This window comes from Sesamum indicum, linkage group LG5 (assembly GCF_000512975.1).
Source record: "Sesamum indicum cultivar Zhongzhi No. 13 linkage group LG5, S_indicum_v1.0, whole genome shotgun sequence".
In the NCBI taxonomy this organism is placed as follows: Eukaryota; Viridiplantae; Streptophyta; class Magnoliopsida; order Lamiales; family Pedaliaceae; genus Sesamum; species Sesamum indicum.
In genome coordinates this window covers 14,431,191-14,445,872 of record NC_026149.1, presented here as the reverse complement: position 1 = coordinate 14,445,872, position 14,682 = coordinate 14,431,191, and the positions used below count along the sequence as shown (strand labels likewise).

Genomic DNA, 14,682 nt, shown 5'->3' with positions numbered 1-14,682 from the left:
CATATCTGAGAATCTCCTCCCTTCTTCCACTCCGTCTAGAGGAGTAATTAGCTCTGATTTAGTCACGTTTTCATGTTCTAATTGAACACTTTACATTTTTTATTTTCTCAAAAGAGAATTATCAAACATATGCGAATCTGAACACAATCCTATAATAAGATGAAGAACCCCCTCATTCTTCAAGTTTGAATTTGTTCATTCGGAACTTAGATTCTTCTACTTCATTTTTTGGAGCAAGATGATGTGTTCATTCGAATAAAAAGTAACCCTTTAATTTAAAACCTCAAAACCTATTATAAGCTTACTTTCCAATTGAACATATGTATTCAACATTAGTATTCCACTGGAGTCCACTTATCCTTGACAAACAACAATCCACTTCCAATGGTTAGTTTCTGGCATTTCATGAACTCAACACCAAAACTTTTTGAACTTCAGACACTTTTCATCCCTTTTGCCAGATCAGATTAACCTAAGGTTGAGCAAGGAAAATACTGATTTCATCTCAATTTTATCCCGATAACATCATAAAAAATACACGAAATTCTTATGGGCAACGGGTGGGTATTTGTAATTATGAAAATAAGAGACGAGGACTATATAATCACCCATAAAGCAAAGGAGGTAGTGCCCAATCATTAGACGTTTCCTTGGAACGTTGCATTCCTAAAGACTGTTTCAAATCTTAAAGAGCCAAGAAATTCTCAAAGAGTCTTGAGACTCAGAATTCCGAGATGATAACCAATCTTCACATATGAAATTCGTACATAAATCCACATGAATGAAAGGGTCTCATATCCTGAGATTCACTGAGAAATCTACACATCTGCAATGGTGCATCAAAGGGTGTGCTCCTAAAACTTTAACAAGTCCCTGAAGTAAATAAGAGTAATCCCACACAACTGCAGTGAAAGGTATTGTATTAACACAACAAACACCTCAATTGAGTTCCAGTCGAGTTCATATTTCATTCCGTGAGTATAAACTCACCCAACGGCTCAATCCAATCGCATAAATGATAATTGGCTATGAAAAATGTTCAACAAGCAAGGAATCAACCACATATCGTGTAAATGATAATTGGCTGTGGAAATGCTCAACAAGCAACGAATCAGCCACATATCACACTAAATGATATTTGGCTATCTTGAAGGACAACTAAGATGAAAAAATATGGTAAAAATGGAAGTTGAGATAAAAAACAACAGGTATCAACTCAGAGAATGGGTTCAATTGCAAGGAGCAAGGTTCTATTCTGAACTATAATACACTATTAAAGTACAATGACGAAATTTTCGATGACTTCAAAGGATAAAAGTAATCAGTTTAGCTGAAGTTTAATACTTGTATCGGTAGACCCTTTTTACGCTTCTAAGACTGAAGTAAATGTTACTCATCTGAAAAGCAGCAACTGCAGGTGATCAAGGAACCACAAATTACTCTCATTGAGCTCAAAGAAAGAAGAAACATTTTTTTTTAAAAAAGAAAAAAGTAAGGAAAAAAGAAAGAAAAGAAAGCATGTTCCCCTTACTAGCGCACATCAGCCGCATCCGAAGAATTGTTCCAAGGATGTCGCTGTGAAAACATTGGAGGCAGGTCGTTCAAGCTTGACGGGTGAGATGTGAAGCTGATATTTGATGAATCTCTAGAGAAAGATAAAGAAGATGATCAATTCAAACGAATCATTATAGACCAATATTCCAAACGAAGAGGTCAAAGAATGACAACATCTAGAGCTAGGAAGCTACAAGCTGCCCCAAACTCTCTGATATAAGTATATCATGCTTTCAAAAAAAGTGCATTTTGTTAACTATGCTATTTTCTTACGCAAAACCCTCCTTTGGAAACAACTTACAAGACATATTTTAAATAATCAATTCCTAAGAATGGCATTGGAAATAGAATACACCAAACTGAAGCCTAAAACCATAATTGGTGCAGATAATGTGAAACTAGCAAGTCTTTTGAGAAAATCAGAACGTGTTTCTAGTAGATAATTGTCAGCAGCAAGTTGCAATAACAAGATATCAATCATGGAAAACATTTTTTTGACGAATACAAACACTTAGGTTAGATTGACAAGTTGATCACCTATAGCTTTGTATCACATGATCATTTTAACAACACAGATCCAAAAACATATTGCAAAATAGAGAGCACATTTAATATGCATATTATAAATGCATACAAGTACTTTCTTGCTAGAAGCAGGTGAAATATAGTACTATAGTAGACTGCAGAAACCTAAAACGTACTCTGGTATAAAATTCAAATAAGTGATGGAAAGCTGCCTTAGACAAATATTTGAAAATCCACTATTGATGACAACATATACATGCATCGGATGATATTTTACCATGTTGGTTAGAAGCATCTCCATTTATCTTGGGAGCTAAGTGCACTTCTTTTACAGGCATTTTTTTTAAGTCGAAAGGAGCCTTGAGATTCAAACATAAGCGAGATACAAGAATAGCAAAAACATACACAAGTCATGTTACAAGTCATTACTGAAGTAAGTTATTTCGACCTCATATACTAAACTGGCAGATTCAAGTAGATGGTTTGAATCATCAATAGATAATTTCCAAAAGTAAATTTTAAGTTATTTTTCACAATTTGACAAGTGACTGTAAAGGTTTAGCTAACATAATGTACCATGAGAAAGTATCTCCTAAATCCTAGACATGCATGAATGCACTTCATGGATTTCCCCCACCAATTTCATTATGTGAGCAAACAAATACCAAATTCAACTTAGTGAAACAGTGCTAGGATATTGATCGAAAATAGTTGGTACGTACGGCTAACTGGGTAATAATTTCAGGATTGGAGTCTATGTGCCAATCTGGTTCGAGTTGTCTCACAAAAGATGTCCGTCCATTCTCCGTGCTGCAGAAAAGAACCTGCAGGCTCATTTAGTCAAGGGTAAGCAGTTGAAAAAAGGTCAAAAGGTGGCCGATTCTTAGATAAACTTCCCCAAGATATATATTGCAATTTTTTTAACAGCAATTGAGACAGTCACATGCAGCATGTTATTTTTCCTCAAGTATAATGGCCACACATAACACCATTTAACACCAGAGGTTTCTTAAAGGTAATCCCTGATCCAACCAATATAGAATGTTAGGTCATTAATCATTATCATGGCAATAAAAGCATGTAAAAAGAATGAAATAGAAGCCTTAATATTGAGAGCTATTTCCTTAATTCAATTAATCAGACATGAGCTCACAATTTTCCTAAGATAGATTGCAGAAACAAAGAAGCGACCAATTGAAATGAGAAAACATCACTTACTCAAAATGGTACTGAACCTAACATATAGATTGTGGAGGCTATCGCTTGGGCTTTTGGTGCCAAAGGCTAATATCATGAAAAAGTTCACAACCAGAGAAGGAAAAACAAGGATCGCGTACATGTATTTAGGTTTACGGAGAGAAAGAAAAGAACAGATTCAATTATCATTGAAAGTGATAATTAACAAATGAACCAGTACTCCTAATTGTACTTGAACAAAGAAATTCAAGTTCGCATCTCCCGAGATAGAGTATCCAGAAAATTTATTAAATAAAATACTTAGAGTTGAGAATTACCTTATCTTTGACTAAGCCACCAGATGTAAAAACACCAGCATCTTCCAAAGCTGTAAGAACTTTCTTCTGCATGAATTCATCAAGCCTATTAGTGATCTTGAAGCAATGGCACATACGGAAATAACAAAGTTCTATTAACTACTAGAAATCATAAAGGCCTCAGTACAACAAATGCATGACATACTCCAAAGTCTTGAGTCCTAAGATGTTCTTGCCCACCCATTTACATACTCGTTTGCAAGTGCTAATTGATTTAAAGGGTATATGTAAATAATTAGGTTAGATTCCTAGCCTTGTGAATGTAATTACACACCAACCAACATACCTTGAAGCAAACCTGCTGATAAGGAGCTACATAAGCATTATAACTTTTGAGTGCATAAAATTCCCCAATTTAAAATTTTAACCTTAGAAAATGGTCCATAGTCCACTCATGTTCATCTTTGCAGATAAAACCACAAGATAGGTCTTTTATTACACCAATATCCCTTAATCTTGTCAACATAGTCTACTCCCACCAGTTCAATTCCATAGGTTGGCATGTTATAATACACTATTTGGAAGATTTGTAAGTCAAGCATGAGAATTGTTCAGCACGAATGCATATACCTCTATATGCATCGCATGCTCCTCTGTCTAAAATAGATTGCTGTTGTTTCATTTTTGGATGTCCCATAATAAGAGTCCATCTCTGGAGATGAAAGTCCTTTTACAAAAACTACAGTTTCAATTAAATAATAATGTGACACCATACTACTCTCAATTACTACTTAAGCAACAATAAAGTACGTTCATAAAATTTACACTTTTTAATCTTCATAGAACTCCGGGCCAGTTCAATTGGACGAGAATTTGTAGGAAGGAGGAAGTATCATAGTCTTTTACATTTATCGTAAGAATAGAAATAAAGCACCAGAAAGCACAAGAAAGGAGAATATTCGCAATGTGATTAAGATGACTCACTGCATCAACCAACTGACAGCTATTAACAGTACTAATGCATAAATTACTTCAAGCAAAAGTTTATTAGCTAGGCGTGTTCCTTTGGCAAAGTTAACAGAGACATTTAATAAAAAGAAAGATATCAACATCAACTATATTTGACATGTTATCAATACCGTAAATTAGCAACAAACATATCAAGGACTGTTTTGGAAAGATCATAATAGAAGATAAAATATCTTTTGAAAGGGACAATAGGCAACCAACAATATTTGATCTCTCGAGTTAAATAATGTTACACGTCACATAAAAGCTTTTCCCATCATGCAGATTAATCCTCCTCAATCGGAAAAGGAAGAAAAAATATTTCATGGGCGACTATAAGCATTTCCATTTACAAACTTTACTATTCCGGTTTCACTCCACAAAATTGACTACATAGTCATACATGTGAAGAAATTAATTGATGTACACGATAAAGGAAACTGGTTAAACATCCCTAAGTGAAACCTAGAAATAGAACTCTTAATGTTGCTAAATTTTGTGACAGGCAGAAGAATACACCTAAATCTGGGGATTGCTATGCATATGCCAAGTAGGATTAGGTGTCAAATAATAACAAAACAGGGCATACGCAAAAGTAGAAGCATCTTTAACTTTTGGGAGCTTACAATTCCTTAACTTACCTCTCCTCCAAATAAGAATACATGACTTAGTAAAAACTAAGTTCTGATAATATGTTCCTGACGCAAGGTCTAGGTTGCAGTATACCTATTCCGATATTGTTTCAGTTTAAATATTTGAATATTGAGAAGATAAAGATTGCCTTCACTTTAGATATTTTCTTCTTTTCTGTTTTCACGATTGTTAGAAGGACGTCCTGTATATCTGCTGCAGCAACATTGGACATCCAAATGACAGGATACTTAAAAGGTTTTAGTAACAACTGGCAGCGTAACTTTCATTTAGCAAGTGAATCCTAGAAATGAAACTATAAGAAGATCAAGATTATGTAACAAAGTAGCTCAAGCAAGACTAAATCCGGGTTAAGGATCTTATGCGTATGCACAGGTTCAACAAATAGTATTAGTGTCAAAAAGAATGGCACATGTGAGTAAATATACACTTCCAAAAGTGTTGGCAGCTAACAGCACCCTCGTCAACTACTCCCTCCCAATATGCATCATTTAGTAATTGTAATATTAATTGAATTTTATGGCCACTCTCATTTGGATTTTAGTTTATCAATTTTCCTATAGATTGAACATAAAGTTTCAAACATGTTATAATAAATGCCTTTGTTTTGATCTTTCCCCATGGGCAATGTAGGAAAGTACTATGATATATATATTGAGATATGAAGTCTAACTTTGCTGCAGCTGATATGACGTTGTTCATCTCATTGATAAGGGTGGAAGATATAAGGTCCAAACCAGAAAGACAATACTGGATACTGGACACAGGTATCATGCTACATCATTGTGTTCGCATGCACGGAGGTACCTGCAAATGGATATTTGGCAGAATGGGCTACTCACTGCTACCTATATTCATAACGTGGACAACAGTGTGTTTTATACATTCAAGATATGTCATACATATTGGCAGATCATCTTTACTAGCTTAAAGAACCACACAGAGAAGTCTTTTTGTAAGAGATATATCAGTTTGGGAAACCATATTGAAGTCTATGAAGGTTCTATATAAATTTTCTTTCTGTTGTCTAGTTGATGAGTTGAAAATGAGTAAGAGGAATATTTGTGGAAGCCATACACTAGAACTGACAGACAAGGTGAATAACAAATATATGCCTAAAACATAGACTTCAATACATATCCTTAAGAGTTTCAAAATTTGGCAAAACCCAATATTCAAATAACCCATTAATTAAAGAGTAAATGTAGAACTACAGATTTGGAAATAAACCACCAAGATTTATAACATAGCATTTACTCTGAACCACCACGAAGTTCAACATAACTTCACAAATCTATTGAAATTCTAAATTAACTTATGACTTATTATAGAAAAAATGTTAAAGTTAGAATTCACAAAATGCCCTCTGTCCTGTAGAACACAACCAATCCTTCTGACAAGCAATCAGGTGCATCTTATCCTCAATCCAAGACCAGAACACTAATACTTCACCATAAGATATCGCTAAAGAGCATTATCTAGAGACAAAAAAGTTTTCTATATATGGTTGTTCACATTCTCTACCCTGAGACCTTAGTACTGTTGCAAAGACTAAAACAAATCCAAGATAGATGAATAAAGATGTATTGGTTAATAATCATGACAAACCAAAAAGATGGCTTTATACCAGACAATTGGAAGTAGGTGAAAGAATTAAAAGCCAAAATAACCAACATATTCACTTGCAGAATTCTTAAGCTATATATCAAGCATATATAAGGAAAGTAGATAACAAAGAGGAATTCCATCATAGGAAAAAGTAAATGGACATCAAACTAGGATAGGCAAAAGTCAGTGCTCTACTTCGCTTTCATCATCCAGCACCCTTTCCATCAGATAAAGATCACAGAACTTTGTGATCTCAAGCAGCACCTCTAGAACAGATGACCTGACAGTTGCTTGCTTCTGGCATAAAGTCATTAAACCACGAATATCAGTGATTTTTCTAATCGTTCATATATCAAGTAATGGAAAATGAAGGTAACAACCTGCAGCTCCTCTGCACTGCTCTCCTCAAGGATGACACCAAGCAACCGACATGTTACCTGCAACACATCAAACCTTCAACACCACATTGAGGCAAGCGGTATGAATTTTCCGCAGCAACAAACATCAAAATCAAAAGTATTAGGTTGCAAATCTTGAGGACAAACTCATGATGTAGAAAACTGGACGAGAAAACAAAACAAAGATATACATTGTAGTTTTACATATGTAATGGATGAGCCAAAGGCATTTTTTACTTTTTACCTTCCACATTTTCTGGTGGCAACTATAGTTATGAACATTTTAGACCTTACCCGGTAGGGTTGGTGCAAAGTGCATCAGAAAGAGGCATAAAGCTCATTAACATCAAAGAACATAAAGTACGAGAGCCGCTACGCACAACCACCTCTTTATTCAGTATATCTCTGCAGAACGGGGAAATTCAGCACATAGATACTCCACATCCAATGTTTCAGACTCCAGGAATGAGCCACTTTTAGTTACTAATAGGTTAATAGTTCACTCTTAACTGCATCATAGCCCAAAACACTATGAAGCGATGTGAAATAATTTGGCATATGTATGTGTCAAAAAGCTTATTATGTGTTTTCCTATTAGGACTGGTGTACTTAGGGGCTGAAACTGGTTATTCCTTACCTGGGGACCAAATTGGTTATTGGGCGGTGAAAATTGTAACAGGTGTACCTGAGGCTATTCCTGTAATAAGATCACCTTTGGTAGAATCATTGCGTGGAGGTGCTAGTGTGGGACAATCCACCTTGACTCGTTTTTATAGTTTACACACTACTGCTGTATTTATGTTAATGCACTTTCCAATGATACGTAAACAAGGTATTTCTGGTCCTTTATAAAGAAGATATATAATAGATACAAAAAGATGGCCAATCAAACCTATTTTATTTCTCGATTCAATAGAAGCTCAAAGAGGTGAATAGGGTCCCAAAAATAACGAGAGATATGGAAAAGCATGTCCAATTACACCTATTCCTAATCCTAAATGGAATGGAACGACGTAGGGATCCATATGTAAACATAGTACCTATTTAGATACGCTCGAATGACCCCTTGAGAATGTATATAATCCTATTCCGGCCCGGTCCGGTATGGAATGAACTGTTGATTCATTTAGAGATCTAATTGAGAATTCTCCAATTTTTGCACATTTCCTCCGAAGAATATAAACTAGAATTATATACTTGGATATCAAGCTATCTCACAATTTTATATTATTTTTATTCTTTATGATCGCAATGAAAGAATCTCCTTTTCTTCACCTATTCATTTTAGTAACCTAACCAGAATTAATTATCTTCATTCTTTTCTCTAGTTTTTCTTAGTGCAGCTTACCATAAAAGGCTATAGGTTCTCGTCTATTGGGATGGGCTATACAAGGTTCATAACTACTCTTACTATAGAAACTTGCCTCAGCAATGCCTTAGTTTGTGTCAAAATTGTAGATAAGTAAAGAGAGAATCACAAAAAGAGGATTCACGTGGCTAGGCTATATCGTCTATGTCCAAGAGACAAATGTCTAAAGAGCTAAATTATTCAAAGAGCTAAATAGTGGAAATCGAAGAAGTCACCCAAAATCAAATCATATATTGTTGTGATTTTTTTGTGCTTTTACAATTATTTGAAGAACCAAACAATGACCAACATGAATTCATGGAAGTTGATCTATTTCACAAAGAAACGCTTGAAGACAGATCAACAAGTATTTAAAATATTACCTTCCTTCCTTCGCTCAACCTTTGCCTAACAATTTGGCCAAGAGTTGGCTGCAGTTGGATAAAAAGAATATTAATCTATGTTGCTTCAAACATTGCGCATAATAATAAAAATGGAGGAAAACATCTACCTTCACAGGCTGAAAGAACTCATCGATCACATTCTGGGTTCTAGAATCTTCTGAAGGATCGCTAACCCCAGAGGATGAAGCATTAACACTTTCATGACTACTGCCACCAGAATTACTACTCGTTGGAGCTTGCCTTTTTGGTTGCCTTCTTTGAGGCCCACTTGGTGTTCTCAATATTCTCCAAGTAAAAACTACTGCAAATGCTAGCCCAGCTATGGCCCCAACAGATCGTGAATCCTGCAGTGCGTTCAATGTAACTTGTTACATCATTTGGTAGAGCATTTTCATCCTTTTGTTCGTGAAGGAATGATTGCATAAGTAAGTACCGACACAATATCATTGGTTAAAAGTTAATAATTAGTGTACAGCTCATAGTTTTCAGTTTTGTGGAGCCTGTGAGGTATCCTACAAAAGATCGCTAGAGAAATCACTTCCTCAGAAGGCTTCATCTTAAATTTCAATGTTAGACATACCAAAAAACGAATCACTCTTAATAACATCAATCTTCTGTAGTGATAATAAATAATGTACTGCAAGTATGGGCAAGCATGCCCTATTGAACGTGGTCAAAACTCAGGATTCTACAGATATCATCTGCAAAATCACATGTCCATCGAGCATCTTATAATAGTAAAATTGCTGCTCCTACCGCAGATGGTTTTGGAAAATCATTTTGAAGACATAACCAAATCATACAATTTTATTTTGGTGGTAGCATTTGAAGCTACTTTACTGATAAGCCAACAAGGACATGTCTTGGGCTAGTATCGGTTATTTGACTATTGTGAAAGGATTCATGCATCATTGTGTTCACATATTTCAGATCCCACAGCTTTGAGTTTGAAAGTGTCACAGAGTAAGGAACAAAGATCTTTCATATTCCACTTCTTGAGGTTGGAAATCCTGGAATGTCTTTTCCGAATTAAGAAGAGAAAAACTAATGACCTCTTTGCATAATCCATATTAGCAAACTTGTCAGGAGTTTCAAAAATAGAGACAACTTTGAGGGCCATAAAAAAGGAATCATCGTCCTGAAGGTCTTGACTGACCACCTATTTCAACAACGGAAAAAGTTCTCTAAGATCCAAGCATGGCCTACAACATAACTCGCAAGCCAAATGCTAGCCGAAAGGCAACATGCCCTTCTCTGTGAAATTAGATGGTTCATATTTTGGTGCATGTAGCACTGACTTATACAAACATTTTCTCCTGCTTCTTAAATTGTCTCCTGTTAATCTGCAAACTTGTCTGCCCAAAGAAAAAGGATTCTGTTGCTGCCTTGCCTAACTGCTCATACCGCTTCTTTGACAAGATTTGACCTTTTAAGATATAGAGAAGCATATGTATCCAGACAGCAAACATTTACACTGGCAACAATCAATTGTCAGCACTGGTGACTACTTTATCTCCATCTCTAAGTCTCTTTAGTCCTAAGATAATTGTTAATGATCCAATAATCCTAAAAGTTCAGAACTTCTCCTTTGGCAGTTAGCATCTTAATTTTCTGTTGCTCATTGCACAAAACTACAGCTAGCATATCTTTTTTTCTTGGCAATTCTTTTCACTGACCAAGAAAGGCAAAGAGAAAGAGAAAAAGGAAAACACTCTGCAAGTATCTATATTTACCAAGACGTGATCTCATTTTCTGAAGTATCACATCAAAAAAGTATCCAAGAGCTATTTTGTCGTGCCTTTTTCTTCCACACATCAAAGAGTCTCTAATTCTCATAATGAAAGAAGGGTTGTTAGAATTTAAATGGAACACGAATAATCTACAACCCGGATCAGAAAATTAGACAAGAATCCTAGAAAACTCAAATGCACAGCTAAACCCTGCGCCCCGTTTTTCAAGAAACAAGAATTAGAGTAACAATTCGTCCGACCACAAAGAGAAAATCGCAGAAGATAAAAGATTGCTAATAGCACAAAAATCACCCAAAAGGGAACATGCACGGCCATCAGCCAAACTCTAAATTAAAAAAGTAAAAAAACAGAAAAGAACAAACAGAGAGAATCAGAACGAACCAGGTTGCGGAAGAGATTGGAAAACTTGAGGGTGAGAAAAGCTCCGACACGCTTGACCAACTGCAGAAAGTCTTCCTTGGAATTATCAGCCATCTGAGTTTTACAAAAAAATCTTTCTGCTTTATCTGTACCAATCGAACAAAACCGATCGAGACCCCTTTTGTCGACACTAAAATTCAAGCTCTGGGCTCTTGCATTTGCTGCAGAAAAGTTCAATTAAGGTGCGAAAACGATTAGCGGATCGAGGAGACAGATAAAGAAGAGAGGTAAACAGAAGGGGAAAGATGAAAAATTCCGTTTCTATATATATATATATGTGTATATATGCATACATGTGTACTCGGAGTTTGTTCCCTGTGACTGTCCAAATACACAACCAAAAAAACTCCACCTGCTTGAGTAGATGCGACTTGATTTTGCCTTTTAACCAAATCCCCCTTAATTATACGCATTAGCACTTTGCCCCCTTAAGTTATGGGAAATTTATTTTAGTCCCCAAATTTTTGTTTTAACTTTAAAATAGTCCATATCTTTTCATCTCACTTCAGATTAGTCCCTCCAATGGATGACTTTCCCATATTGCCCTTATAAAACTCTTTTTCGTTTTTTTCTTTTTTATTTTTCAGAAAATCATTTTGTCATTTATTTTTTAATTATAATTTGGTTCTTCTATTTATAAACTTAAGAAAATATAATCATTTTAATTGAAATAATTTATCATAGATCAAATACTCAGATAATAACTTAATTAATGACATACTAATGTAATGATTGTGAAATTAATGAAATTATTTAAATTTACAAATAAAAAATATTTGAATAAATAATTTGGAGAAAAAAGTTCGAATAAAATAATCGAACGAAAATTTTCAAGTAAATTGATTTTTTGCCAAAAAAAAAAAAAGGGACAAAATTAAACTTTACCCAAGAAACTATCCCTTTGTTAGGTTCCATTTTTAATGTGTTTTTGAAAGAAAGAGATGGAAAAATAAAAATACACTAGTGAAAAAACCATGTGTATTGGGTAATTTAAAATTTATTTAATTAAATAAAAGAATAAAAAATAAAAAATAATGTAATAATTTTAAATATACATGAGTAAAAAATAATTGGTGGAACAAATTGATTAAAGATACATTTATCTTATTAAATAAATAAATATATTAGAGAGTATTTTAGTTAATCTTTATTATGACAACCAAAAGTAGTTAATTCAGGAGGTTGAGTCTCGATAAATGGTATTAGTGATTTAAGCCCACTTGATACGTGTGTATAATTAAAATTTTAATATATTTATTTAACCAAACTGAAAAAGAATAAAGATAAAATAAATAATTGATCGAAACTAATAAAATGAATTAACTTTAAATGTATATGAGTAAAAGAATTAGTACAGTTAATTAACAAAAAAATTATTATTTCTAGAATAAATAAATATTATTAGGGGTATTTTAGGTAATTCATATTTTATCGATCATGGTATTATTCTTACGAGTCTCCCCTTAATAAATAGTATAGATAAATAGATGGATATGTGTGTTCGCGTATTTTCTAGAACTTTTAGTATATTTGATTTTGTGCTTTATATTAGTATAAGATAAATTAAATGTGTCAAAACACATTTAACTATGTGTTTTGTAATATATAGACAAACATTCAAAAGTATCTTTTCGTTTATTTTCTAATAATGGGAAGCTAAAATAAACAAAGCATATAATTTTTTTTAAAAGAAAAATTTTCATCTAAAGAAGTATTTGGAAAAAAGAAAGACGCAAGCAACCCTTTGTGATATCGTAAATGAGCAAATTACCCCCTTATAAAAAAATAAATAGCGATTTACATCCCTATACTTTTTAAAATACAGCAATTTACTCCCCTATGATTTTTAAAATAAAGCAATTTACCTCCCTTAAGGAGGTAAATTACTTCATTTTAAAAAATACAGGAGGGTAAATTGCTATATTTTTTTTCATAGGGAGGGTAATGTGCTCATTTTTAACATCATTTGGGGGTAAATTGCTATTCACCCATTGAAAAAATACTAAAACTTTGAATTTGTGATTTGAACTCAATAAATAAAAAATGACTAACTTAAAATAAATGAACAATAACCTTAGTAATTGAATTTAACATTTTATATTACCTTTCAAAATTAATGTAAACCTTTTATTATAATAAAATAAAAATTATTGCTATATTTTTCAAACTCAACTTTGTCATCTAACAGCTGCTTCAATTTAAATTAATTTCTTTCTATTGTTAAGTTCAAATAAAATACTTAAAGCTCAGTATTCTTACTTTAAGTTTTTTTTAAAAAGAAATTGATAAAATTGGAAAATAGGTTATATTTTCTTAGTTTACGGGGTAAAAGTATAATTTTGTAGTTTAAGAGTGAAGGTGGCGGGGTGAAATTCGACTTCTGTAGGTATATTTTTTTTCAATAAGAAATAATCAATTATATGACTGAGTAAAACTTACACTACAAAAATATCGAATTTAGTAGACCTGTATATAAAATTGCCATGTCCCTTCTAAGGTATACAACTTATACGTTAAATTTTAGACTATAGTGAATTTAAAAGAGTTGTACGTCTTTTTTAGTACATCATTATTAAGATTTTTTTACACTTTTGTGCAAGGTTAGATCGAAAAGTGAAAGTTTGATCTGATCGAAAAATTATACTTATACGTTGAGTTCAAATTACCACATTATTGAAGATCATTTAAAATAATTGGGAGTTTAATATATAAAAATAGAGAAGTTTATAAATAACCTACACAAAAATATATGTTGGCATAAAAATGAGGATTAACGAGTGACAAATAAGCCATTAAAACATACTCAAATAAGAGAAGAATAATATAGAAAAACTCTCAATTATGAAACTGAAAGAAAATTATAATAGCTGTATCTATAAATTGGTACAAATTATACTAAAAAAATATGAATTGCTATCATAATACAAAATTTAATACATTTTTTAAAAACTCACACATTGTTATCAAGTTTTTTTTTAACAAAAACCACCTAGAGGTGGGGGAGCTTTTTAGAATCCCCAATCCTTTTATAGTAAAATACATAAAATAGTTACAGCGGGGAGAGCTACGTCCCTAGATTTTTAGAAAAGCCATAAACAAAGAGTACTACTCCCTTACAAACCGAGCAACGTTAAACAAGAAGTACTACTCTCTTACGACAAAAGACATGAACAAGTGTATAGAAAAATTATAGCGAGTCAAAAAGCTTTTTGTTATCCCACCACATCGTGGATCGCACAGCACCAGCAAATAAATCTGTACAAAAGAACCAAGCCAGAATGTATAATGTTCCAAAAGGATAAATAAATGAACATTAGTATTAGCGCGGATATCATGTTTGTATGGGTGGTAACCGTTGAACCTGTGAAAGGGGTTCATAAAACCTGCAAAAGATACAACAGCAAACAACCAGATAAACGAGCAGAAGTGACAAAACCAGAAGGTATCTAGACAAACATTGGCCACAACGTCAACCATATGAATGAGTAACCTCCAAGGAATCCATACAGGTACAATCAAATA

At 33.5% G+C, this 14,682-nt stretch overlaps 1 protein-coding gene across 1 annotated transcript; it reads right to left on the bottom strand.

Annotated features, from left to right (window-relative positions):
* LOC105162640 (peroxisome biogenesis protein 22) lies at positions 1,160-11,515 on the bottom strand. The gene is made up of 10 exons (XM_011080722.2): positions 11,454-11,515; positions 11,122-11,321; positions 9,097-9,333; positions 8,969-9,016; positions 7,220-7,276; positions 7,035-7,136; positions 3,594-3,659; positions 2,802-2,903; positions 1,532-1,645; positions 1,160-1,411 (listed from the first exon to the last, which is right to left on the bottom strand). Exons 2-9 carry the CDS (start codon positions 11,212-11,214, stop codon positions 1,541-1,543), a joined length of 810 nt encoding a protein of 269 aa, XP_011079024.1. The 5' UTR covers positions 11,215-11,321; positions 11,454-11,515; the 3' UTR covers positions 1,160-1,411; positions 1,532-1,540.